Genomic DNA, 23,910 nt, shown 5'->3' with positions numbered 1-23,910 from the left:
TGATCTATACCTTTGTATTGACAGGCGCCATTCCCTGAGCCATTCTCTGAATTTGTGACGAATAATACATGCTCTGGTAACCAGCCCCGACCTGTTTTACAGGCATGTGGCGAACCAAAAATGGTGGGGAGAGTGGTTTAAGAGTGATGTTTGCTTCCTCGTCAGGTATGTCTTTATTGAGGATAATCTCGTTTGGCAATTTGGGAATAACGGCAGCGGGTCTGGCAATGCCAATGAGATCACATCCTCCCGACTTCAAAGCCTCCTCCATACCGACTCTTGTGCGGAAACCTCCTGTGACCATCAGGAGGACAGAAGGAAATTGTTTGCGTACTGTTTGGGCGAATTCGAGGAAGAAACTTTCGCGAGAAGAAGTCGTAGGGGCTGAAGAGGGTTCACCCATCATACGAGGATTCTCGTAGCTTCCTCCAGAAATCTCGATGAAGTCGACTCCGGCTTCTACTATACACCTGATTTGCTCCATACTATCTTCCAATGACTCGTTGGAAGCAGCATCCACACTGTTCACCTTGATACCAATGCAGAACTCCTTACTCGTTTGCTTTCTGACTTCATTGATGATTCTGACTACGACCTCAGCTCTCTTTCTGGCTGTGCCGCCAAACTCATCGGTTCGGAGATTGGACTTAGGAGACAGGAATTGTGCTAGCAAGTAGCCGTGTCTATAATTGAATCAATAAGAGCAATCCTGAGGAGGAACAGAAAGTTAGGGGGCAACTTACGCGCCATGGAGTTCAACACCCTTGAATCCCGCCTCGAAACTTTGCTTTGCAGCCAATACAAACTCATCAATGATGCCACCCGGTCCAGAAATCTCATCAATCGTCAATTCACGTGGTGTGCCGAACATTAACGCAGCAACGGTCCGTTCGATGAAACTACTTCCAAAATTTATTGCCACGGCGGAAGGAGCAACAGTTTTTGAGAAGAGGCTGCGGTCACCAGCCCCAAGGGGTGATTGTCTACCGGCATGACAAATTTGGACTATGGTGGGTGTTCCAGAGCGTTGGGAGGTTGCCGCCCAGGACTTCCACATGGCTTTGGTCTCTTCTGTGGGTCTGGGAGTGCTAACTACGTCTTTGTGGCCTCCGAGGTATTTGGAAGACACTTGAATGTTTCCTAGTATCTGAATTAGTGTTTGGAGACTTGAATTTGGTAGTAATGCACTCCTGATTCGTACCTGTCATTACCATTCCCCATCCACCGTCAGCCCAAGTGCCATATGCCTTCAAAAATGATTCATCAGGAACATGAGTTGTCGACATAGCTTCAGCCATTGCACCCTTTGCAGTAGTATTAGCGTTACGGAGACACTATTGACAAAATTCATGATGTTTCATACCTTGCAAAGACGATTTGGTAGGGTCAACCCACATGGTAATGTGATCTTCTCGGAAAGTAACATGATGAAACGGCTCTTCTGATTTTCGATAAGAGTATGGTGGTACTTGGTAACTAAATTGAATTCAACTTTTTTGAGAATTTTCAAAGTTTTATATAGTCCCAATCACCGAGGTGTACCCATCGTGTCTTGAAAGGAGGACCGGGACATGATTTGAAAGCACCATCTCGTCGGACTTTGATCGGATAGATAATTGAGCCGACTTGGAGTGGATCATGAAAGTGAAAAAACTGATAGTGATATCATATCAGCGTTTGAGTTTTCACGACGACAGCGATGTGAAGAAATCATGACATGACATGAGAATGATGGTCTATGTCAACAGTGTGCATAATTTATGTGTAAGGTTACCGGTAGTTGTCAGCTCATTACCTCTAGTAGGCTTTCGGATGATTTTTATGTACTCCATAGGCTACCTACCCGCCTATACGAAAGAAAGCGAGGACCGGCTTACTAAAGGTGCTGACAAAGCTTCCATGGCACCTCCACCAGTGGGTGCACAGACTCACGGGACACTTAAGAGGAAAAGCACAATTTCACACCAAAAAGAGCTGTTTTGATAATTCAATTAAAATTCAAAAAATTGATATTTGATTTTGAAATTAAGAATTATTATTTTCAAGTAACGTGGTTTATTAGCATGTGACCCATATCAGCATGTAGCCCACTTTTACCTCAATTCACACCTTTAAACCTATATTATTCAACAATTATTGAATCAATTGATTAAAATTATTAAGAATCTAATAATCTAGGATCTATTATATTGTTTTGATAAGTTTTTGAATTATGATCTGGTTTTCTATACTTATTATAATATCTATTAAAAAATACTTTTTTATTAGGATTTCTCTTATTTTAGTATTTATTATATTAAATCTGAATATTAATCTTTTATTGAAATAATATATTAAAAATCTTTTGTTTAATAAATATTTCTCTTTAATATAATTAGATTTTTTTTGTGTATTAATGTTTGTTTAATATTTTATTTGTTTTTCGAAATATATAAATCTTTGTATTCAAAAGTATATTCTTATAAGCTAATCTTTTTATATTTTTAATTAGAATTAGTATAATCTTGAATATAGATATAAAAAAGCTTAATTAATAATAAGCTATTCGAGATTTTATTAATATTGATTGAAAAAAAGCTTTAATTGAATTATAAGGGATTTGAGAAATCCATTAATCTAAATCGAAAGAAAGGGGAATAAATATACAAATTTGAATATCTAATTTCGAAAATATAGCTTTAGAATTAAAAGATATTAAACCTACTTTTCGAAACTCTAATTTTATATTTTGAATTATAATTGATTTTTTATATATAGTTTTAAAAGCTATAAAGAATTTAATCTTCGAAATATAATTAATATATATCTTAATAAATCCATCAATTTGATTATTATATAAATATTTCAGATTGCTAAAATAATCTATATCAAATAATTGAATTAAATAATTTAAATGCAATAGTAAGTTTAAGTATATAATATCGTTCTTTTTATAATATACTTGAAAAGCTTTTGATTTATAACTTTCATACTCATTTAGTATCAACATTCAATATTTATTCTTTCTTTGATTTTTAATATATTTATCAAAGTATTTCAATTATTCTAAATCTATCTTATTATTTGTTCATCTATTAAATATAAATTTAATAGCCTAATCCACAGGAAAATCAGTTTTGATATATCAATTGGAAAAATGAATCTATCCCTGAATTATTAGAAATAGAAATATAGTTTCATTTTCCTTATTATTATATATAATCGTTATAGCTTATTCTCTATTGTCTAATTATATTGCCTTATTTTTACTATTTTGTTCAATATTAGTTATTATTATTCCGGAATATATTATATTCATTATAAAGTCTATTTCATTGAAGTTATAGAAATTGTAATTAAGAATATTATATTTCGCTTATATATTTGAAACTAATCGAAACCACTTTTCAATAAGCTCAGGATCTTTACAGAAAGCCTTTTGAAAATCATAAATACAACTAAAACATATCTTTAATTTGATTCGACGCTTTACGAATTGATATACTTAAAGCTTCACTTCTCCGCAGGGAGCTGCACCGACCCCACAGGAGGCGTGAAGAAAGAAGCAGCCGCGCTTGAATTCACGCAATGGTGGAACCGTCTGCCTGACAGTCACATCACAATCTTCTCGGACGGCACTGAACAATACCACCGAGGGCAAAAGATAGTCGGCTACGGCTACGCGATCTACCGGGGACAATTTCCAGTGGCATCCGGCCACGGGGCGATCAACCCGCTCTCGCATGTCTTCGATACCGAGGCAGTGGGTGCTCTAAAAGGTTTAAAGCGCGCCATCCGACTGAAGCCGGCTGGGCAGATCACCATATGCATCGATAGCACTTCAGTTATCTGGGGTATCAGGGGCAACACCTCCGACTCATCCCAATAGGTGTTTCTGCACTGTTATGAGATTATGAGGAATAGACAAGTGGCGATCCAATGATCGCCTGGATACACTGGAATCCTTGGAAACGAGAAGGCTGATCGGCTCGCCAATCTGGGCACTTGCAGCAGTTGCATCGAAAACGACAACTCATTGCTCCCCATTATCAGTGGGATAAGCTCAACAGCCAGAACCCTCAGACAAGGGGTAGAGCAGAGATGGTGGAAGTGAAATGAGGTTACCCTCACCGGCCGATACCGTTGCTAGCATCTTAACTATCAAGTCAAGGAATTAGAGGAACTTACACTCCCCCGCCCTACTCTTTAGTGATTGATGGCGTTTAGAACCGGATACAGGGACTTTACGTCCTATCACTGACGCTTTCAGTACAACAACGCCACCCTAGAATGCTCCTGTGGATATAGCAAAAAGCCTAAGCACCTAATACTCTACTGACACTCTCGCACCTAATTCGAAAATTAGTCGAACAAATCTGGCTCAATCCCGTGAAATATAAAGAACATAATCGACTATCTCTCTCTTCTTTTAAAGATTCCAATAGACTTTGCAAACTTTCTAGTAATCATTAATTACTTCGAGTAACCACACTTAGTTTCTCCAGAGATCCTTTGATCTCCCACTTTCATATTACCAACTAAGATTACACCCCCCTTTGGAGCCGCTTCCCCCCCTTTATTGCTGCGTATAAACTACACTACACAAAAACTGACAATATAGGGCCCTATAGCCAGCCGCAAACCTGGGCTACTTAGCATAAAGTGGGTTGAACAGTACCGACATTGCAAGCGGGAGACAAGCGGCAGGAGCGCGCACAGCGCCCCTAGCCGCCTTTCCCCTGGCCTGCATCACAGCCGTAGAAGAACAGAACGCGTGGCTATGCCGGCACCCCCGCTAGCATAGTCCATCCCTAGTACCCCCTGGGAGGTCGTGGCGAGCCCCTGCGGCTTGCCCCCCGGATGTAAATTAAAATAAATAAATAAATAAATAAAATATACTTAAAGCTTTTCAATACATTTTGTACCCCTCGATTTAAAAATATAATTTATTATATCTTTCATATTTCTTAATTTAAATAGAAATCCTCTTATATCCATATCGATTATATATTCAGAAATAATATTCTCCTTCAGTTTTAAAAGATTATGAGATTTATACTAATATTCGATATAAGGAAATAAATTATCAATTCTATATTATAATATTATATATAGGATATTATATATATTAGCAATCTTTTGAATACTTAGTTTTTTGTTTTTTTGAATAGCTTTAATAACAAGGAGTATATAAGCTTCTTGATTCTTCGAATTCATTATAGGTTATTGATAAAATGTGTATTAAAAGAAAAAGGTATGAATTGAGGTGAAAGTAGGTCACATATTGATATAGGCCATATGCTGATAAACCACGTTATAAGAATTTTATATAATAAAAGTTTTATTTCAAAAAAAAACAAAATTCAAGTTTATATAATCGATTATATAATATCCCATCAAAAAACTTGATAGAAAAATATACTATTTGATTTTTAAATTTAATATTTATTTTTAAGATTCAATTTTTATATATTATATGAATTTTATATTTATAAATTATATATCTTGATTTGAATAATATTGGATGGAATTTGGAATTTTGATTGAGTTTTGAAGTTGATAAATTTGAGTGTGAAATTGTGCTTTCCTATCACGTTGTCCCGTGAGTCTGTGCACCCCCTGGTGCTCCAACATATGAACAAAACACAACAGAAAAAAAGGGTTTTCCCTCAGTCTTGGTAATGGAGCAATCAATTACTACATTATCCATATTATCCATATTATCAGGAGTCGCGCTCCATTTATATATATATCATTGAGCCTTCCCACATTTCTTCAGAAGACCGATTCAGTTACATAATTGCTTGACCTAGGCACGCATAATTAGAGGATGACACAAAACACCAAATCCTGGTTCAAAACCCGAGGCTCTGGAATGCTCCATCTAGCTAATTGAGGCTATCTTTTCGTGTGCCATATTGCTAATTGCATTCCACTCGATTGTGGACCACATCTCAACGGCGCACTGGATGTCATAATTAACACGGGAAATCTTACCATTTCGTTGCAAATATGGAGAAAATCGGTAGGAGAACACATCGCTGGTTTGTGATGTAGGAGTTACAGTGTGGCCAATGACTGCAACACGGTTATTGTTGATCTACTCAACTATTAACGGGATTGATCTGCCAACCTTGGTCATCCTACCACCCTAGCATTCAACCTCAAGCCCAGAACTCACCAGAACATTGGCTATTTCTGTGTAGTCGTGTCTTTTCTCAGAGAATGGAAGAGACTTGATTCCTCAAACTAGGCATTGGCAGAGATAGAGAAGGTTGGACAGAAGCACATGGATGATGAAGATACATGATCTTCGACGCTTCTGGCCATCGACAAAGTATGTGGAGGCGGGCAGAAAATCCACTGCATCGTGCTTCATATAGCAACTTTCATTGATGCATTCTACAATCTGTTGGTGCTTGCTAGGCATCGTAAATTACAGGGGTTGACTTCGCAGTGCGCTCTCAATATATTACACCCCACATCTGCATCAAACTCAACACCGATTGAGCGCAATCATTCTGGGAAGGAAATTGGTTCATCAAATACCTCGCGTCAGCCTGAATGCGCCGCAAATTCTCATTGCGGGATCTCTCACGACTCGGGTCCATATCGATGGTCTGAATTCATGTTAGAAATACCAACGGCAGCCATTTGCCAACCATCGATATTCGATAATAAGGCGCCAGTATAAGTCTATGAAAGGATCCGGGTCGAATCTTCCGAACGTTTTTTACGCCGCATGATCCACTAGACAGACGAATGACCTACACGAGATCTATTCCTGCTATTGATGACTTTGGCTTGTGAAATCCAGGCTGTGTGTTCCGAGCTGCTGACCGGTTCAACACTGAAGAATTCCGGCAAAGGTGGAGAGTCATAGTCCTCAGCTGCACTCGTGGCCGAGGTTTCTAGCCGAGCTGAATGTGAGAACGAATCATTCTATCGCAGAAGCCGTACTTGATCACCGCCAGACTGGTTGACACGGCATCACTAGCCTGTGTGACATTCCAAGCCTTGTCAGCATACAGCTCGTGCTTCCTTCTCCACGCTTACTGCAGGTCCATTGGGAGGGCTTTAAGATCTGCCCACAATCTATTGTTGAGTGTTCCACGCGAGATCTGCCACGCGATTTCCACGCTACGATACCTTGGCGGGACATTGACGCTGGTCAAAACTAGAAAACGCTTGTAGTTCCGATTCCGAAACCGAATGAAAGGAATATACGATAGGAACGAACCCCGAGTCAAAAGCTTTTACTTTCCTCTAACTACATTGATGAATTGAATATGCAAAATCATCTGATCGCAAGTTCTTACCTCAACAACAATATCGAAAGCTAGACTCGGGTCAACGATCAAGATGTTCTTTTTCTGATGTCGTGACAATCATCGTATGATTGTTCGAAAGACATGAATTTGCACCAACGCATACTTGCGAAATCAAGTCTAGAATACCCACAATTTCTCCAGTCTTGAGCAGCAGCTATCTCCAATAGGGTATGCTTGACGAGGCTGGGGAAACGGATTGAGAGTGGGCGTTTGGAGGAGAGTAATTAGGCAGACATTACAATTCGAAATATTCAAGAAACCCTAACGCCAACAAGTTAACGAAACAGTCGAGAACGGATCAAAAAAATGGGTTCCTTGGGCCTAGAAATAAAGTCAAACAGCTTGCCCAAATATTGGCAGCCTTAATCCTGACCAATAAAGGACTTCAGAGCCTCTAAACGGATAAGCCAACCGAAATATATCTCTCAGCTTGCGATTGCTATACATATCGTCTTCGTGGTTGTATTCACAAGCTAAGTACCAGATTACTGTAGGTACTTCATATTGTCTTTTGTATACATGCCACTTTGCACAAACACGGGCAGGTTTTACAAAGAGATGTGATTGTTTGTAACACATCTCTTTCTCAAGCTATTTGTTCAAAGTACTCCTCGTGGACATATACATACTCCGTATCTCCATTGAAAATCTACCTCCCTTCTCGGGAGTCTTGCCGCTCGAATGCATAATTGCGCGTGAAATACAGCCATATTTTCAGAATAGGGCGGGGGGTTCGAACAAGTGTGAACGAAGATGTTACCCAGCGCGGGCGGACACCCAAATTTGGATTTACCCCCAATAGTGTGATGCCATTAATCTGGTAACGTTGATATCTGCAGTCAATGATGATGGTCTTTCTCAACTTATCACCGATGACGAATTTTCACCCGCAATCTCCCTCAAAGTCGTTCATGCAACTCTGTACCGTTATCGTACCACATAAAACCCATGTGTCATTTATGGCTTTTAGGCAGCTGCAATAATCTAATTTGGGACTCTAAACCTTCTTGCCCGTCTTCAGAGCTGTAGAGACGAGTGTTACCAGCACGTCCATGGCTTATGCAGGAGACACAAGATGATTTACGGCGCTATAAGCACTCAAAACATACGGCCTTTCAGATTGTATAGTATACAATTAGATGAATGTGATTTCAAAGCTAATTCCGGGATCTACGCCTATTCTGGGTTGACAAGGGCCAGAATGCAGAAGGCAACAGTTAGCAAGGATGTTTAGTAGCTAAGCCAATAGGAATGAAGCGAGGACCACCACTCAAAATCTTTATCAGATGAGACCTACTACATTAGGGGATCGCCAAGAAAATCTTAGCAGCGGGATGGCGCAAATACTCATGTTTTCTGTTGACAAGACGAACTGAAATTCGCAGATGCTCACGGCAGTTATTTTTTGGTTACTTCGAAAAACGTTGTATTGCTTGAACCCATGAATGTTTCATTCATGGTAACTCTTAGAACGTTTGCGATAAGGATTGGAAGTTCGATTTCTAATCTCAATTTTTCAACTGGCTGTTAACTGCTTGTGGCTAATGCAGCAAACAATGTCTTATTGGATGAATTGAGAATCCTACCGCGGAGAGGCGTTCGCCCCTAGTAATTTAGTTACTAGGGGAGGCTGCCCGTAGCTGGCAAGCCTAGACGATACTCTCGTATGAACAGAAAGAGTTTGTGATGTCTGTGCTAAGATTATTTCGATCATTCATTTCTCGTAGATTCATGTTTCAACTCAGGTTAAGGTTATTGATACAAACATTCTTTGAATATTGATCAGTACGCCTGGGCATGTAAGCAAGAAATTAAGCTTATGGTAAATGGATGAAATTCAAAAGGTAGGCTATGCCCTAGGGTATCTGACAACGATGGTGGGATTGGTGGCATCAATGGCACGAGTGGCTGCAGATTAGCCATGTACACCTACCGGGGGCTCCCCCTTGCTCTGGCGTTTTACCTAGTCCTCCACATATTATCTTGTGGGGGGCGTAAGATCATTTCAAGAGCATTACATCAGCGAATCACTTTGGATTTTATATCTTCAGTCTTTTAGGAAACCCGAGAATTCTTTTTATGGTGGCATCTGATACAAACTAAAAACGCCGATTCTTTGTCGGATTTATTGTTGTCTGTTGATTTCGCGACCGATACTACTTTCCAAACTCGAACTCGGGGTCCCGTAAACAATGCTCCCTCAAGCTGAATCTTGACATCGAATCTTGAAGATCGTGAAAAGAACATCTGAGAAGACAATGGAGGATTGGAAATCGGAGTTCAGGAGTCTTCTGAATTGGATGAAGTAACAATATCAGCTTGACAGTGGTTGAGATTCGTACTGTCGACGGCGACGATAAATAGCAGTTGTTCCCCGTTCTCAAAATGTATCCTTCATCAGCTTCTCACTACTCTTCCTCAAGAGATCAACGGATCACATTCAGAGATCTCTCGGCAACTTCATTGCGCAAAAGTCTACCTTGTATTTAGAAAGCAACTTAGTTCGACCAGATTTCATCCGCTCCAAACATATTCTGATATCGATCGATCTCAATAATGGTTTCCATTCGCGCTTTGAGCCTTTTGGCTTTGAGCTCTTCATCTGTATTGGCATCGTAGGTGCTTCAAAATCAACAGATTGGCAAACTCCTTTACTGACATCTTCAAGAAATCCCAAACAGGCACGATACTGGTCTCGAAATGACGCTCGGGCTAAAGTCACAGAAGATACACCGAGCGAAGTTGACTACATTGTTGTTGGCAGTGGTCCAGGTGGTGGACCTCTCGCATCTCGTCTTGCTCTGGCCGGATATGAAGTGCTGTTGATCGATGCTGGAGATGACCAAGGAGATCAGATCCTCGCTGAAATGCCTCTCTTTCAATTCGCATCGACTGAGATTGAGGAACAGCGATGGAATTTCTTCGTCCATCATTACTCTGATCTCGAACGTCAAAAGAAGGATACGAAAATGACCTATCAAAGTACTGATGGAGACTACTACGTCGGATTAGATCCCCCAGCGGACGCAGAACCACTTGGAGTCTGGTATCCTCGAGCTGGAACTCTTGGTGGCTGCTCGAACCATAACGCTATGATTTCAATCTACCCACACGAGAGCGATTGGCAATACATTGTTGACATTACTGGTGACGATTCTTGGGCTCCTGACAATATGCGAACATATTTTGAAAAGATGGAGCATTGCGATTATCTCCCAGAAGACACTCCTGGACATGGCTTTGACGGATGGCTACATACAAGTGCCACCAATCAAACTATGATTGTTCAAGATGACAAGATTAATTCGATCGTTATCTCTGCCGCTGATGCTTTCGCAGTAAACGCATCTGACTCGATTCTTGCGACTGCTCAGGGCTTCAACCAGGTCGTCTCTCTGGATCCTAATAATCTATTACCTACACGAGACAACGACACTGGATTGTACCAGATTCCAATCGCTGTTGATGGAAGAACAAGAAATGGAGCTAGAAATTTCATTCTCGAAACAGTGAATGCAGTCAATACTGACGGATCCAAGAAGTACAAGTTGAATCTTAAGCTCAACACATTCGTCACAAAGATTCGGTTCTCCAACGATACCACACCTCGCGCACTCGGAGTCGACTTCTTGGAGGGCAAAAGCCTGTACAGAGCTGATCCCAGAGCTGGAAAGAATGGAACTCAAGGTATTTCCGGCAGCGTCAACGCGAGAAAGGAGGTTATCATTTCTGGCGGAACATACAACAGTCCTCAGCTCCTCAAGCTCAGCGGTGTCGGACCCAGAGCTGAACTCGAATCATTCAACATCCCAGTGCTAGTTGATCTTCCCGGTGTCGGTACCAACATGCAAGATCGCTACGAAACGACCCTCATCTCTGAATCCGACGTTTCATTCTCCATCGCTGAGGGCTGTACCTTCCTCACCACCGCCGACGATCCCTGTTTAACGCAATGGCAAAACGACACTGCAGATGCAGGACTCTACGCTACACCCGGCCTCCCTCTCGCCATGATTATGCGATCCAGCACCGCAGAACAAGATCCCGATCTCCTGATTTCCGGCGCTCCCGCTAATTTCCACGGCTATTATCCAGGCTATTCCGGTCCTGCTCTCGGTGATGCTCTGCACTGGAGTTGGATTACGCTCAAGGCTCACGCGCGCAATACCGCAGGGACAGTCACCCTTCGATCAGCAGATCCGCTCGATACACCATTGATCCAGATGCACTATTTCGACGAAGGAACATCGACTGATAATGCGTGGCAAAAAGATCTCCAGGCAATGTATGAGGGCATGTCACTTTCTCGCAAGATAATGAACAGTGTTGTTCCCCTCGACGGGTCGTTCAACGAATCATGGCCTGGAGCAGATGTTTCCACGGAAGAGGAACTCAAGGAATTCATCCAGGATGAAGCTTGGGGTCATCACATTTCGTGCACGAATCCTATCGGTGCTGATGATGATGAGATGGCGGTTTTGGACAGCAGTTTTAGGGTTCGGGGAACGAGTGGTTTGAGAGTAGTTGATGCGAGTGTTTTCCCCAAGATCCCAGGGTTCTATATCGCGGTGCCGATTTATATGGTTAGTGAGAAGGCGGCGGCGGTTATCATTGAGCAGGATGCAGCGGGAACCAGTTATAGGTAGGCAGTGGTTGGTTGAGTGGAGGTTAGGGTTTGATTTTTGTATTGTCGTGGATTTTCATTCTTCTTTCTTGCGATTACTTACGGAGTGGTGGTGCGGGTGCAGGTGGTGTCATTTTTTGCTATTGGGATTGTTATTTTTGTTGCTATTTTTACGGGTTGGAGTTGCTTTCATTTAAGGGGTACTAGATGTAGATAGTTATTCTTCTATGGGGTGTTTAGACTTGCATTAGTGGTTTGTTAGATGCTGTAGATAGTCATTTATTTGAATTCATTCGTTGCTTACCAACCCATCTGTATCAAATGTCTTCTCAGAATTTTGACACTCGCTACCCACAGGGGTGATATCCAAGGGACCCAATTTGGATGTTCTTGCTGCGAACTAGTTTGACGCTAGGGCTTGATTGGGCAAGCACCTTGTTCATCTTTACTAGGGTATAGTTCTCAACTCGTCTCTTCCTTCCTGATATTTTTTATTGCTATCTTTTTGCAGGTAAATCCTGCCACAATTACCATCGTTATTTACGGTTCAAAAGCTGTTTGAATTGATTATTGTTGACACAATAGGTTGTGGCCATCCACCCACAAACTCTACACCTCTCCATCGCCGCGCGGAGACATCTCGAATTACCGCACGCAACTACCGGATCTAATACGGAGTCCGAGCATTTCAATAGTGAATCATCTCTAAAGACCGGCGCTCACCACTCCGTCCGTACCTATGCACAGAATATTTGATAACCATAATGAGAAGTCCCGGCAATTGAGGTATCTGCCCCTATGCTGTCCAGGGTCTAAAATGAGATTGTTTCTGACAGCGTCGATCTGTACGAGAAGAGTTGATGATCTACTGCGTGTGCACTGACACATTGCCTATTCGGTATATTGAGCATCGCAGCCCCCGCCGTTGGAAATTATGCTTTTACTTCGTATATTGTTTCCTCCTAAATAGCCCTATCCCCACATTGTTGACGAAAATAACGGGTGTGCTAAAATCATCATATCATATGTGCCTAGCTTGTACAGTGGTTCCGGGCGCACGACAACGATGTATATACCGCCAGATTTTGATTAATAGATTGACGGCACTAAAAAACACATGCGGATTTTTCTGCCTTGACAAATTTATCATCTTGTTGAATCATATTCACGATATTGAGATGATATGATGTGCGATGATTAATGATCAGAAAGTCAAAGTATGGTATCTTGGTTTTTCTGACACAATGCCCCCCATTTTAAGCTCTTAAATTTTGATATACGGAGTAGACACTGGAATTCCCAATTAGGAGGCTTCTTTTTTAGCCCAATAATATCCATCGTCATTGGAAAATCTCTGCATGGTTGATTCGTGCTCCATGACGATCTTCACTGCTTCGTCTCTTTTGGTAGCTGTTCTTCGTGTCTTCTGTGGAGGCCGTATGATTATTTCCCGACTGTTTTACTCATGCTGCCAGCATATCAAAATACAGAGTGGATCTGTATGTGCATCAAAGCTGTCTTTCTTGGGTAGTTTCCATGTTTAGATATGTTGGAAAGAAGAGCAGGTACTTTCGGGGAAATAAAAGCCTGGGCGCTCAGTGAGCACAAAGGTGGGACATCTTGTTTCGTAGATAAGAGGATGTACTAAATGCCTAGTCTTTGAACATCCACTGTACAGCCATCAAAATCTCCTGGGGTTCAATAGCTCCTGTGTGCTCCCCCTTTCAAGCATTGATGTGATCGTCGCCCGCATTCAAATCCTGATGAAGGTGTGAAGTATATGTTTGGGTTCCTGTATATATACCTCATCATTCACTTTCTCATCTCATTCTCACTATCACTCATTCATCCAACTACTACACTTTCCTTAACAACCCCACGTTCTTTACAAAACAAATCCGTAATTTTTCTTATAATTCTTTAATTCTCCATTCTCCAATCTTAATCCCTCAGAATGCAATACAAAGCCAGCCTCATTGCCGTTCTCGGCCTCAGCGCAACCTCCTTTGCCGCACCCCAAGCTTCCATCCCAGAGCTCGCATCCGCTCCCTCCGTCCTCTCCGAGCTCCCCTCTACCCCAGTCTCCGCTCTCCCAATCCCAAGAGATGCGCAAAACCTCGCCTCGCCTTTCTCAGCCGTCGAAGGTGTCGTCTCAAAGGTTGGAGCCAAGAGACAAATTGGAGGACTCACCGGTATCACTAGTATAGCCTCACCTGTCGTTTCGCCAGTAACTGATATCCTTGCCGACGTCGCTATCAAGCGCAACGTCGTTCAAGTCACCGACGTTGTCACCTCCATCAAATCCGTCAGAACCACTGTCGTTTCTGATGTTACTTCCATCAAAACTCTCATCACCTCTGTTGGTACCACTGCAGCCGGCCAACAAGGTCTTGCCGAGGAGATCATCAAGGATTTGGGAGATATTGTTGCCGCACTTACTGGCGCCGTTGATGGTGTTCTCGCCCAGACCTTACCTACTGTGCTTAACGTTGTTGTCACTGAGGTTAATGATGTTCTCGCCATCTTGTCTGATGTCGAGGCCATTGTTTTCCAAATCGTTCAAGTGCTTTCAGACCTTCTCGGTAGTCTTTTGGACTGTGTGTATTCCCTTTTTGATCTCCCTCTTGTATCCCTCAGCTTTCGCACCTTCCTGCCCTCCCATTCATAACTGTCCCATGAATCAAAAAACTAACTCTTTATTAGCAACCTTTGAACTCGTCACTGCCGAAGTACAGGAAGTCTACACCCTTCTCGGCCCAGTCCTCACTCCAGTTCTCAGCTTTGTTGGCCTTGTCCAAGGTGATGCTGGTGTGATTCAAGAGGTTAACACTGCTGTAGGTGGTATCTTGACCACCGTCAACGGACTTTTGAGCGAGAAGGGATTGAAGGAGATCGAATTGTAGATTGTGATCTTCGAAAATAGAGGAGATGAGGAGTAGTACTTGAAGGGGATGGTAGATGAGAAGATTGAATTGGATTGGAGATTTATATGTAATTATTTATGAGATGAGATTAGATTTAAATTTAAATAAAGTAATATTTCGATTGGCATACGATGTTTTGCTTTTGGTGCAATAGATTCTGCATCCATTAGCTTTCCATGTGAAAAATTGGCAGTAAAAAGTGCTTCGCTCTTTAAAGTCAAGTACTGAATGCCTCGCCGGCATATAACAACCTACCCAATAACCATACTTACGTGCTGTAGTATTATTAAACTATATAATTCATGATCATTGTAATGCAGCAGGTAGTAGTTGAGGAATGGCCCGGTGAAACGAATGATAATTTGCTGCAAGTTCTTCGCGTCAATGCCATAAATGCCATCTATCCAAATAGCCATCACCACTTGCTGTCTACTTCATACTGATTTGAGAAAGTCTAGCAGTTTGCTCATACTGGGTGGGTATTCACCGCTTTTCGAGTTTTTATTTATTTGTCATTCGGGGTAACAACGGATCTAAATCTAGAACCCGGGACATTATCCGTCTTCGTCGCATCATATTCCAACAGATTTGGAGAATGCATCTTCCATGGTAAGGCATTTCTAGTATGGAATTCCTCTCTTAGACTCAATTGGACACGTCAGTGTCTGAAGTGTCAATGGATCAAGCCAGAAATCGAGGGCGTCGCCTTTAACATTTTCTGCGTGTCCTCCAAATCTTGGAATGGTGTCCGCATAGGATGTCAACACCGTTCTACTAATGACTTGGTAACGGTCGCGCCTTTGACGAATGATAAGTGTGGTATGAGTGTCTTTCAAACGACAGATGAAATTGTTGTCCCGGACTTCAGCTAAAGCAATGCCAATCTCTCCTGTGCTTGATATAAAAAACCTTGTTTCGCAAACCCTGTCAAATCTAATCGACGTTTCTTTGGTCGCAGACTTTCCGACATCACACAGCGATAGATTTTCTCTCGTGGCGTAACCAAATACACTGTCGAAATCCTTCAGTATTCTCTTGCTACAGGAATCCAAGTCTCTAATTTTGCTTGAAAGAATCTTCCGAGTGCTTTTAGTCCCTGGCAATTCTATTTCCAATCTTTGGGGGAGATCACGTCTCGCAATACTAGACGCGATAACAAGGCCTTCCACATAACCACGGTGATTGAACAACTTTGCCTGGCTTCCTTGCTCTATTTCACACCACTTCAACGCCATTCCAGGGACTGGGATAGGACCATTCAATGCGAGCTGTAGACTCTGACTCAGTCTTATGATGTCGACTGCTGGTGACTCTGTTGATCGTGTTTGAGTATAGCAGTTAATAATTTTAACATATGTGTCAAACAACGGTCGAGCATAATCTACAGGGAAATTGCAGAGTTCCGGGTCACTGATTATTCCTAGAAGACCATATATTTTGTCGGCTTGGACTCGGCATTCGGAACTAGGAAACATCTCCAGGAATGAATTGAAAGGCCATCTTTGATTGCCAGTCTCTCGGAGTCTGTCCAACTTTGCTGGTGCACTCTCTAGGATAACTTCGATAACTTTTATCTTAAGTTTTCTATCCCAACTCAAGGCAAGTGAGGACCCAAAGTTTTCCAAAAGGTGTCTAGCTCGACTCCATTCTGCCCAAGTCACAGTTCTCAGTCCTGGACTATGTTTATTGCTCCAGCAAATAACCAGGTCTTTAGCGAGAAGGACTTCCTGCAAAATCCATAAGCGATTCCAATATGGTCTGCTATACAATCCACCAAGAGATACAAGTTCTGCGCCTAGAAGAAGCTCATCATTTTCAATGGTAACATCTGCTCCAGATCTTATGCACACTAGATCTTTCTGCAATGCAGCCAATCTTTTAATGAAATGAAATCCAATATCGGGTATAAAAGTCTCCGCGTCATTTCCAAACCCTTGGTCAGTCTTATCGCCTAGCCATACTATGACTTCTCTTACCTGTTTATAGATACTTCCAATTTGCATGACCTGGTGATTTCTCTCAATTACATCATCTTGATTGATGCATAAAGCGTCAATCCACAGGAAAGGAGTGGCTGGAGAGATGTGCACCAAGACATTTGCTAGATTAGCTCGCACTTCAACTCGGGTGCCGTTAATAACTATAGTTTTAGGGAAAGATCCTGTCCCCACGCGTAGGACAGCGCAGAATACTCTACATGATCGCTGAGCGATTTCACGACGAGCTTGAAGGCCGGTAGGTTGCAATGACTTGTGGATTCGGGATAGACCACCACTCGTTCTAGAAGTCTAATCTGGTCGGTGGCTCGGTTCAGAGGTTGATAAAACTCGGAAATAGATTGTACGAGAAACGGTGCAGAGTGTGAGTCCAAACAAGTAATTGAGGTATTCCTCAAGTTGGAACTTGATCGATTTGATGTCCTACTTGTGTGTACAATTGGTTTTCCCGCATGCTCCGACACTATCTCCGTCGTCCTTGTACGAATACTCATTTGGTAGCAATGCTGGAAGTAACCGCCTATACAAGCTGGTGATATCTGAAGATTTGTCATAAGGCCTGATATAAGTGGACAGTCGACCACCCGAATCACCATCCTCTGCCGCTTCTGATCTTGGCTTCGTCTCTCGTAACTTTCCAATATACGATAGCCGCCACTCTGCGATTGCCATCTTCTTATTGGACGATATTCAGCGTCTGTATCGTCATCGTTGGCGTATGCTCCACCCACAGTATCTGACACATGGTAGATACGCACTCTTTGTTTTACTCTTTCTCTCCTCCGACTACTCATGACTGCCGGGTTCATACCTCTTACGCTTAAGAAGCAAAATATGGGCGACTGGAGATTTTATGTTTTGAAAGCTCGAGAGGTTGTTCTCATATATCTGATACTCAAGACGGGATGTATAAGAATATATTTGCGAGAAACGAAGTTCTAGTGCCCAGCCTTATTGGTGCCTAGGTGACGACTTGCAGGGCAGTGGCTGAGAATAGCCAATCAAAAACCCTTCAAAATGTATAACACTGGTTCAAGTCTGGTCAGTCCTTGAGCAAGTGCGATATTTGCATTCGTACGAACACTGGACTCATGAAAATATTTGCTGGTTTGCGTCAAAGATAGTCTGCATCTGGGATGATTTGAGTACGCAGGATAGAATTCTGTATCATTTGGCAGCCGAAAACGATGGGAATAAATCTAAATTTTCTGGTATCAAATGTGGAGTGGGGTATCTTGAGAAAAACGAAACAAGTCAACAGTCTAGCAATGTCATGTCCCATTCTCTTTTTCCATTTCCTTTTCTAATCGTTCACTTCGCTCCTTCCATAATCTCCGAAGCTCAAACCCTACCTCCACAGCAATGAGAACAATAATGATCCACTCTAGATGAATACTATGTTTTTCGCTCATCGTCTCCCGAAGAATGGTTGCGATTTCCTGGGCATAATCCATCTTCTGGTTCAGAGTCTTGATCCGTACACCAACATCAAGAGCCCTCCCAACCTGGTCATAATATCCTTCCAGACCCAATTCATGCCGACTATCCCAAAACAGATCCGGAAGTGAATCTGTGAGCTCGGAATAGTGGTTCAACCGCGCTCGTAAATCGAGCAGCTCTCCAGTCTTTTGTAGCATGAATTGCCGATTAAATGGTAGCCTTGAGCCTCGTGAAAGTAATGTAGGTATGGATTTAGTAGATTCGAAGTACTTGGATAGCATAGTCTCGAGGACCGCGAGTTTTGTTGATCTAGCAAGGCCAGAGGAAAAGGCGATCTTCGCAAGGGTTGTGTCGACTTGTGAGCTACAGCAATAGTTAGTGTAAACGATTCATGACCCAAATACGACTGATCGTAGCATACCTTATACGTCCCTCACTTGGTGAGTCCTTCGTTCCTAACACAATGGTGTCTCCTCTGATACTGCTGTTTTCCCGTTTGGGGTCTTCCTCACATTCCAGGTCTTCTATCTCAACGTTGCCTACATGTGAATCAATAGCGGCCGGTAATAGGGTTTTTGTTGCCAAATCCGTAACTACATCTTCGGGCAAAGACCATGCAACAAGTGAACCCGAAGGAAACACAAATATATCTCCATTGTTGACCCCTCGTGTATGTATGACCTCATCGGATTCAAACCCAGTTCCGTCCGGGTCAATTGAGAAACCATGCGATCGTAGAACTCGAGCTACAGCTTCCATATCAAAATGATCTGCCACGGAGATAGCAATAACTCTATTTGTGCCCTCAACATTTTCAGAGGTAACTTCAGGTCGAGTTATGTTCTGCCTGGACCTTTGAGCTTCAACTGCAACCCTCCTCAAACTCGTCTTCCCAGCGGGCGACCGTAAAGCTTTCCTTTTCTGCACTGGCTTCAGCTCGGCTGCTGATTCAATACTTGATGATGCGACATCTTGTTGGAGGGTAGCATTGGAAGAGAAGAAGTTCCGTTTCTTAGGGTATAGTGCCGGTGCTGAAGCTTGGAGGCATCGATAAGGAAGTTGTAAATTATTTCCACCAATTGGCCGTCTCACTGCGACAGAGCAAAATGAACGAGAAAAAGACTTCATGATAACTGTAGACCTTATCAGTCATACAACATAAATTATTCAGAAAATTGGCCATCTTTGCGGGGGTTCGAAACAAATTCTTTTAGGATCACAAAAAATTAAATTCACTGCCGAAAGCCTAGAACTCGGCTATCTCAAGTTGCTCCAAACCTCAATGGCATTGACGTCGTCGGTGTAGCTACCCCTGCACATCCTTGACAACAAAAGCAAATGTGATCGGGAGAGTCTGCCGTTATGGCTGAAGGGTCAGAAGAACAAAGCGACACCAAAAACCTGGATAGTGTTGAGTCCAGTCAAGGTGGAACTGAAACTGGGGACGATGATGACACCGTTGAGACAGAGTCGGAGGATGGGGAAGAGGAGGACGAGGAGGAAGATGACGAGGAAGAGCCTAAGCTGAAATATGCTCGAATGACAAGCCATCTTGGACCAGTTTACAGAAATGGAGATGCTACAAGTACCTTCCTGGTTGCTGGCGACAAAATGGTAAACCTCCACCCCCAGGTGACCGTATTTCTCTAGCTAACTGTTTCCTAGTTTGTTGGTACACATAATGGTAATATTGTATGCTACGGATCCCTCCCTTCCTCCAAATGATCTGCTAACAGTTTATGCAGCATGTATTGTCGTTGCCTTCATTCAAGTCTATCCGAACCTACCATGCCCATTCAGCTTCAATCACGAGCATATCTATATCCCCTTTCCCTCCTCCTTTACCCACACTAGTTCCCGAAGCTGTACAACGCTTTACGTCGCGCGTGCAACCAGAAGCCCCAAATGCACCGCAAAGAGCCCCATCAATGGCATCCCAGACCTCCGCGAACACAGCTCGGAGTCCTGGAGGTCCAGTAGTCCCCAAAACCCCTTCGAACGCAATATACATTGGCACATCTTCCGTTGATGGCAAGGTATGCATAGCATCCTTGGTTGATGTAAAAGATGTACAACTGAGGGACTTTGCAAGACCTGTTCAAGCTGTTAGTTTGTCGCCGGATTACAAAAACGATCGCTCATATATATCGGGAGGACTGGCTGGAAATCTAGTGCTTACCGTCGGTGGCAAAGCAGGTACAAGCTCGACCTCTACTACTACAGGAAGTGCAGCGGCCACTGCAAGTGGATGGCTGGGGACTATTGGTCTAGGAACTCATGCTGGGAAGGATACTGTGTTACACTCCGGGGAAGGCACAATCAATACCATCAAATGGTCCTTATCAGGAAGATATGTGGCATGGAGCAATGAGCATGGTATCAAGATTATGAGATCTCATCTACAACTGGATAGTGCGGATACTGAATCTGCTTGGAAGCGAATTGGGCACATACCTCGTCCGGATGGAGAGCAATGGGAAGATATGGCTAGTGTTTGGAAAGCTAGAGTCGAATGGATAGACGAGAAAACTCTCGAAACTGATGAAGATGATAAAGCTCGCGAAGCATCATCTGCTTCCCCAGCCACAGCAAAATTGAGATTGCAAGCCTCGAGAGACAAATTGCGTATTGAAAAGCTGGTCGTTGGATGGGGTGGTACAATCTGGATGATTAATGTGCACCCTGGTGGAACTGGGGTTGGAAAGAATGTGGGAGAGCGTACAGTTGGTAGCGCTGAGATCATCAAAATGTGAGTTGCAAAATTTGAACTTATTATCACGGTGTTTCCAGCACTTCTCTAACATTATCAGGTTACGGATGGATTGCATAATTTCTGGATTATCGTTATATACCCCAACTTTACTTGTTGTACTTGCTTATGTTATGCCTGATGAAGAAGATGAGGAATCTATTACACCAAAAGGACACAAATCGCATCCGTCAACAGGTAGCGAGCCGAGCGGTGGAATACGGCGTCGACAAAACGCACTATCTCCAGAACTTCGTCTTATTGATCTTGGAACATCCCAAGAAGTTGATACTGATGGATTGACGGTCAGCCGTTATGAAAGGCTCTCAGCTGGTGATTATCATTTGTGTGTGTTGCCTGCGGCTCGAGATCAACCAGTAGTTCAATCATCTCGCGGAACTCTGGAAGCCCTTACTGGGATGGGTAGTGGTATGTGGAATGCTACAATTAACGCTACAGCACTGTTGAGTTCCAGTGCAAGTGTGATTAGCAATGGGAGTACAGGTGATGGTGATTCGAAACACACATCCATTAGATCGAAAGTTGCTCACCACAATCGCGCTACGGCTGCTCATCCGCACATCATCACACCAGGGATGAAGATATTCATCCAAAGTCCATATGACTGCATTTTGGCTACAAAGCGAGATCTATCTGACCATCTTGCATGGCTATTAGAGCATGAAAAGCACCAAGAGGCCTGGGAACTGATTGATGAACACCCCGAAGTGATCTCATCTTCTCCCGAAAAACTCTCTGAAATTGGGCCAGCAACCCCGGATCGAACACGCTCAAGTAGTGACGATTTCTACGATAACGAAAGCACGACCATTGAATCTGCAAGTCGCTTGATTAACTCTTCTGTGGAAAAAGAGAAGCGTAGGATTGGTGAGCTTTGGATTCAATCATTGATTGAGAACGATGACTGGACCTCGGCAGGTAGGATATGTGGCAAAGTGCTGGGTACATCGGATCGGTGGGAACATTGGGTGTGGACATTTGCTGGAAAGGACAAATTTGATGAGATTACCAACTTCATACCGACAGCACAGATCACGCCACCTCTGCCTTCGACAATCTATGAAATCGTACTAGGGCATTATATCACCCATAACTTACCACGAGTTGGTGAGCTACTCGACCAGTGGTCTCCCGACTTGTTCGATATCAAAGCTGTAGCCACAGCTTTAGAAAACCAGCTCAAATATCGCGATGTCCGCCAAGACAGCGTCGAGGATGGCAAAATCGGTAGAGATTGGCGAATTGTCATGGAAAGCTTGGGGAAGCTTTACGTGGCTGATGGTCGACCTCGTGAGGCCTTGAAGTGTTACATGAAGCTGCAGGATGCAGACACCGCCATGGGCCTCATTAAACAATATCATTTGGTGGACGCAGTCGCAGATGATTTACCCAGTCTTATCATGCTCCGCGTTTCGAAAGAGCAGAAGCGACATGCTCCTATTTCAGAATTAAAAGAAGCTACTTCTGAGGCTATCCAATTACTTGTTGACGAGGCTCATCATGGCCTTGTTCGACCTCAAATTGTCGTGGATCAGTTGGAAGAAATGCCGCTGTACCTTTTCTTCTACGTCAGCTCCCTCTGGAAAGGAGACGGCATAGGCGAAATTCCAGGCGAGAATCGTGATCGATTATTAGCAGAAAGTAGATCGCTTGTCGATAGTCTGGCTGATTTAGCTTTACAACTCTTCGCGACATATGATCGCGATCTACTTATGGAGTTCCTCAAGTCTTCCACCTTCTATAGTTTTGAAAAGGTATGTGTGACCTCAATTTGTTCTCAATTCAAACTAACAATTTACTAGGCAACACTTGAATGCGAAAATCACTCATACATCCCAGAGCTCGTGTATCTCTACTCTAAGACTGGTCAAACAAAACGTGCGCTCTATCTCATCATTGATCGTCTAGCAGATGTCTCACAGGCAATATCATTTGCAAAATCTCAAAATGACGCCGACCTTTGGGATGATCTTCTCGAATACTCCATGGATAAACCCAGATTCATTCGCGGATTGTTGGAAGAAGTTGGGACGGCGATTGATCCCATCCGATTAGTTCGCAAAATTCCTGAAGGTCTAGAGATTGAAGGCTTGAGAGAAGGTCTTAGTAGAATGATCAAGGAATATGAAATTCAAGAAAGTATTAGTCAAGGAGTAGCAAGAGTATTAAGAGGCGAAGTTGCAATGGCCCAGAATACCCTTCGAGCAGGTCAACGTCGTGGTGTCAAATTCGATGTAGCTGAACAGGAATTCGAGGTGGATACCGAAATCCAACAACCTCCCACAAGACGATTACACAAGCATAAGCCTGCACATTGCATAAGTTGCAAAAGCGCCTTTTATGAAGGCGAGATGGAAACGTTGGTCGGTTTTGCATGCGGCCATGTGTGGCACTTATCGCATTTATTGAATTACGGCAAAAGCGAAGATCAGATTCGCCAATCCGCCGATGCAGAAAGGCATCCTACTTATGATGGATTTGACGATGGGGAGAATGAGCGCAGATATACGAATGTGCATAGTATTGGAACGAAGGTCACGAGGGCGAGGTTATTAAAGGATAGAATTAGAGGCGGTTGTCCTGTATGTAAAGACAAGGGCGATGGTGCTTATGCTTAATGCGTATTTGCCTGGACTTAGGCGGTATTATGTGGAGCGATGAAGGTATGGTTTGGAGCGAGGTATAACGGATTACGAAATTCAGAATATAATAATACCTATACTTATGGGATAACTACTCCTTTACACCTTTGGCGATTGTTTTGATCTTCACATTCATGAAAATTCAAAGAAATTGGTCCCCAAACCTAATTCTAAAAATCCTAAAGCGCCAGCCCTAAATTCGC

At 42.8% G+C, this 23,910-nt stretch overlaps 6 protein-coding genes across 6 annotated transcripts; 3 read left to right on the top strand and 3 right to left on the bottom strand.

Annotated features, from left to right (window-relative positions):
* Positions 1-4: 4 nt before the first annotated feature.
* Positions 5-1,426, bottom strand: EAE97_009775 (uncharacterized protein; the record flags this gene model as incomplete). Its single annotated transcript, XM_038880290.1, has 4 exons — positions 5-683; positions 744-1,140; positions 1,202-1,304; positions 1,364-1,426. 4 exons carry the CDS (start codon positions 1,424-1,426, stop codon positions 5-7), a joined length of 1,242 nt encoding a protein of 413 aa, XP_038728996.1.
* Positions 1,427-9,866: 8,440 nt separating this feature from the next.
* EAE97_009774 (uncharacterized protein) lies at positions 9,867-11,956 on the top strand (the record flags this gene model as incomplete). The annotated part of the gene is made up of 2 exons (XM_038880289.1): positions 9,867-9,925; positions 9,979-11,956. 2 exons carry the CDS (start codon positions 9,867-9,869, stop codon positions 11,954-11,956), a joined length of 2,037 nt encoding a protein of 678 aa, XP_038728995.1.
* Positions 11,957-13,888: 1,932 nt separating this feature from the next.
* On the top strand, positions 13,889-14,837 carry EAE97_009773 (uncharacterized protein; the record flags this gene model as incomplete). Its single annotated transcript, XM_038880288.1, has 2 exons — positions 13,889-14,531; positions 14,638-14,837. The coding sequence occupies 2 exons, from the start codon at positions 13,889-13,891 to the stop codon at positions 14,835-14,837; spliced, it is 843 nt and encodes a 280-aa protein (XP_038728994.1).
* Positions 14,838-15,478: 641 nt separating this feature from the next.
* Positions 15,479-17,527, bottom strand: EAE97_009772 (uncharacterized protein; the record flags this gene model as incomplete). The annotated part of the gene is made up of 2 exons (XM_038880287.1): positions 15,479-17,146; positions 17,318-17,527. The coding sequence occupies 2 exons, from the start codon at positions 17,525-17,527 to the stop codon at positions 15,479-15,481; spliced, it is 1,878 nt and encodes a 625-aa protein (XP_038728993.1).
* Positions 17,528-18,007: 480 nt separating this feature from the next.
* EAE97_009771 (uncharacterized protein) lies at positions 18,008-19,511 on the bottom strand. The gene is made up of 2 exons (XM_038880286.1): positions 18,717-19,511; positions 18,008-18,658 (listed from the first exon to the last, which is right to left on the bottom strand). Exons 1-2 carry the CDS (start codon positions 19,421-19,423, stop codon positions 18,127-18,129), a joined length of 1,239 nt encoding a protein of 412 aa, XP_038728992.1. The 5' UTR covers positions 19,424-19,511; the 3' UTR covers positions 18,008-18,126.
* A 146-nt stretch (positions 19,512-19,657) lies between these two features.
* EAE97_009770 (uncharacterized protein) lies at positions 19,658-23,683 on the top strand (the record flags this gene model as incomplete). The annotated part of the gene is made up of 5 exons (XM_038880285.1): positions 19,658-19,909; positions 19,961-19,987; positions 20,041-21,044; positions 21,106-22,819; positions 22,868-23,683. The coding sequence occupies 5 exons, from the start codon at positions 19,658-19,660 to the stop codon at positions 23,681-23,683; spliced, it is 3,813 nt and encodes a 1,270-aa protein (XP_038728991.1).
* Positions 23,684-23,910: the final 227 nt, after the last annotated feature.

Source organism: Botrytis byssoidea (assembly GCF_014898295.1).
Source record: "Botrytis byssoidea strain MUCL 94 chromosome Unknown BBYS_023, whole genome shotgun sequence".
In the NCBI taxonomy this organism is placed as follows: domain Eukaryota; kingdom Fungi; phylum Ascomycota; class Leotiomycetes; order Helotiales; family Sclerotiniaceae; genus Botrytis; species Botrytis byssoidea.
Note: the sequence above shows the minus strand (reverse complement) of the source record. Positions and strands in the feature narration are given on the sequence as shown.